Source organism: Anarrhichthys ocellatus, unplaced genomic scaffold, assembly GCF_004355925.1.
Source record: "Anarrhichthys ocellatus isolate YVR2014 unplaced genomic scaffold, GSC_Weel_1.0 scaffold4615, whole genome shotgun sequence".
NCBI lineage: Eukaryota > Metazoa > Chordata > Actinopteri > Perciformes > Anarhichadidae > Anarrhichthys > Anarrhichthys ocellatus.
In genome coordinates this window covers 2843-4225 of record NW_022284589.1, presented here as the reverse complement: position 1 = coordinate 4225, position 1383 = coordinate 2843, and the positions used below count along the sequence as shown (strand labels likewise).

Below are 1383 nucleotides of genomic sequence, written 5' to 3'. Positions count from 1 at the left end.
GAGGACCTATGGTTCAGTACACCACTGTGAACATCGCCTCGGAGGCCCCCAGGGACCATGTCATCTGGTCAATCTTCAACTTTTTCCACTTGAATCCCTTCTGCCTCGGACTGGCGGCTCTCATCTTCTCTATCAAGGTGACTTTCATTCATGGGGAATCTTCTACTATTGCCTGTCAAAGAATATTGAAAAAAAAAAATAGTTTTTCAATTTCAAGCAGCACTTTTTTTAAACAAAGGAGAGATGGGTTTGTGGAAAATAAACGTTTCACCATATTTTTGCAGACAAAACACAGCCCTCACTTAGACCATGACAAGAATCATGCAGAGCACGGGCAGTTAGGAGACAATGTTCATCTCTAAGATTATAGAAATCACTAGGCTTGAAGACGAAAGTTTAAATGTTGAAACAAAAAATTACAAATAAGGAAAAATAAAAACATGGAAAAATGAGATGAAGGAACAAAGACAACTTTAAATTTGTTCCAAACTTTGCTGGACATTCTTAAATACGAAGAATCAGAACACTTATGTAAGGAAAACTATATATAGGAAATGGGAGAAAGCAATCTCATTTCCAAAGTAGAAGTACAGCAAACCTCATCAGACTGAGCTTAGGGTCAGTGTTGGCAGTTTACGGCCCCTTGAGGTCGATGAATCCACTTCTAAAATCCATGTGCTTTGGTCCTTCCAGGCCAGAGACCGGAAGATGGCTGGAGACATGTCTGGTGCCCGACACTACGGCTCCACTGCCCGCTGCCTCAACATCTGGGCCACAGTCCTGGTTTGCCTCATCGTCCTTATTTGCATCATTGCTGGCATCGCCATAGCCGTAGAAGCGAATCGCAGTTACAGTTATTACGCGAGAAATAATTACTACTACCATGGCTAAATTTCAAATGGTGTTCAGAGTTGCCTGCTGCTGTGGTGACTCTTAGTGACTGTTGTGGTTCTGTGCTTTACACTTAACGGTGCAATTTGTAACCTGTTGTACCTTTTTTACTTATATCCTCAAGCAAAACAGATACTTTTTTCCATTTGTGTTACAAAAGCCTTAAACTCAACCATGTTTGTAGTAGTATCTGTAGTTCACATCTATGCCGGACTGTTATTAGATTGTGACTTCCTGTCTGTAAGGCATTTGTTTTAGCAATGGTTCTGAAAAAAGATAACTTTTTAATCTGTTAATAAAGACGTCTGTTTAATAACTTTGAAATGTGCTTGTGAGATTTTTAAGGTAAATAAACAGATTGTGGACATACTGGCATGATTTTCGTAATTTCCACAAATGATGGTGTTTTGACATTTTCACTGGTGCTGATTTCAAGCCAAAGAACTCCACCCAAAAAGGAAACAGGGGGGGGGGGGGGGGGGGGGGGGGGGT

General features: G+C 40.9%; 1 protein-coding gene across 1 annotated transcript; it reads left to right on the top strand.

The window, feature by feature from the left end:
• Positions 1-6: 6 nt before the first annotated feature.
• On the top strand, positions 7-1208 carry LOC116379572 (dispanin subfamily A member 2b-like). The gene is made up of 2 exons (XM_031841528.1): positions 7-137; positions 694-1208. Exons 1-2 carry the CDS (start codon positions 9-11, stop codon positions 889-891), a joined length of 327 nt encoding a protein of 108 aa, XP_031697388.1. The 5' UTR covers positions 7-8; the 3' UTR covers positions 892-1208.
• The last annotated feature ends 175 nt before the right edge of the window (positions 1209-1383 follow it).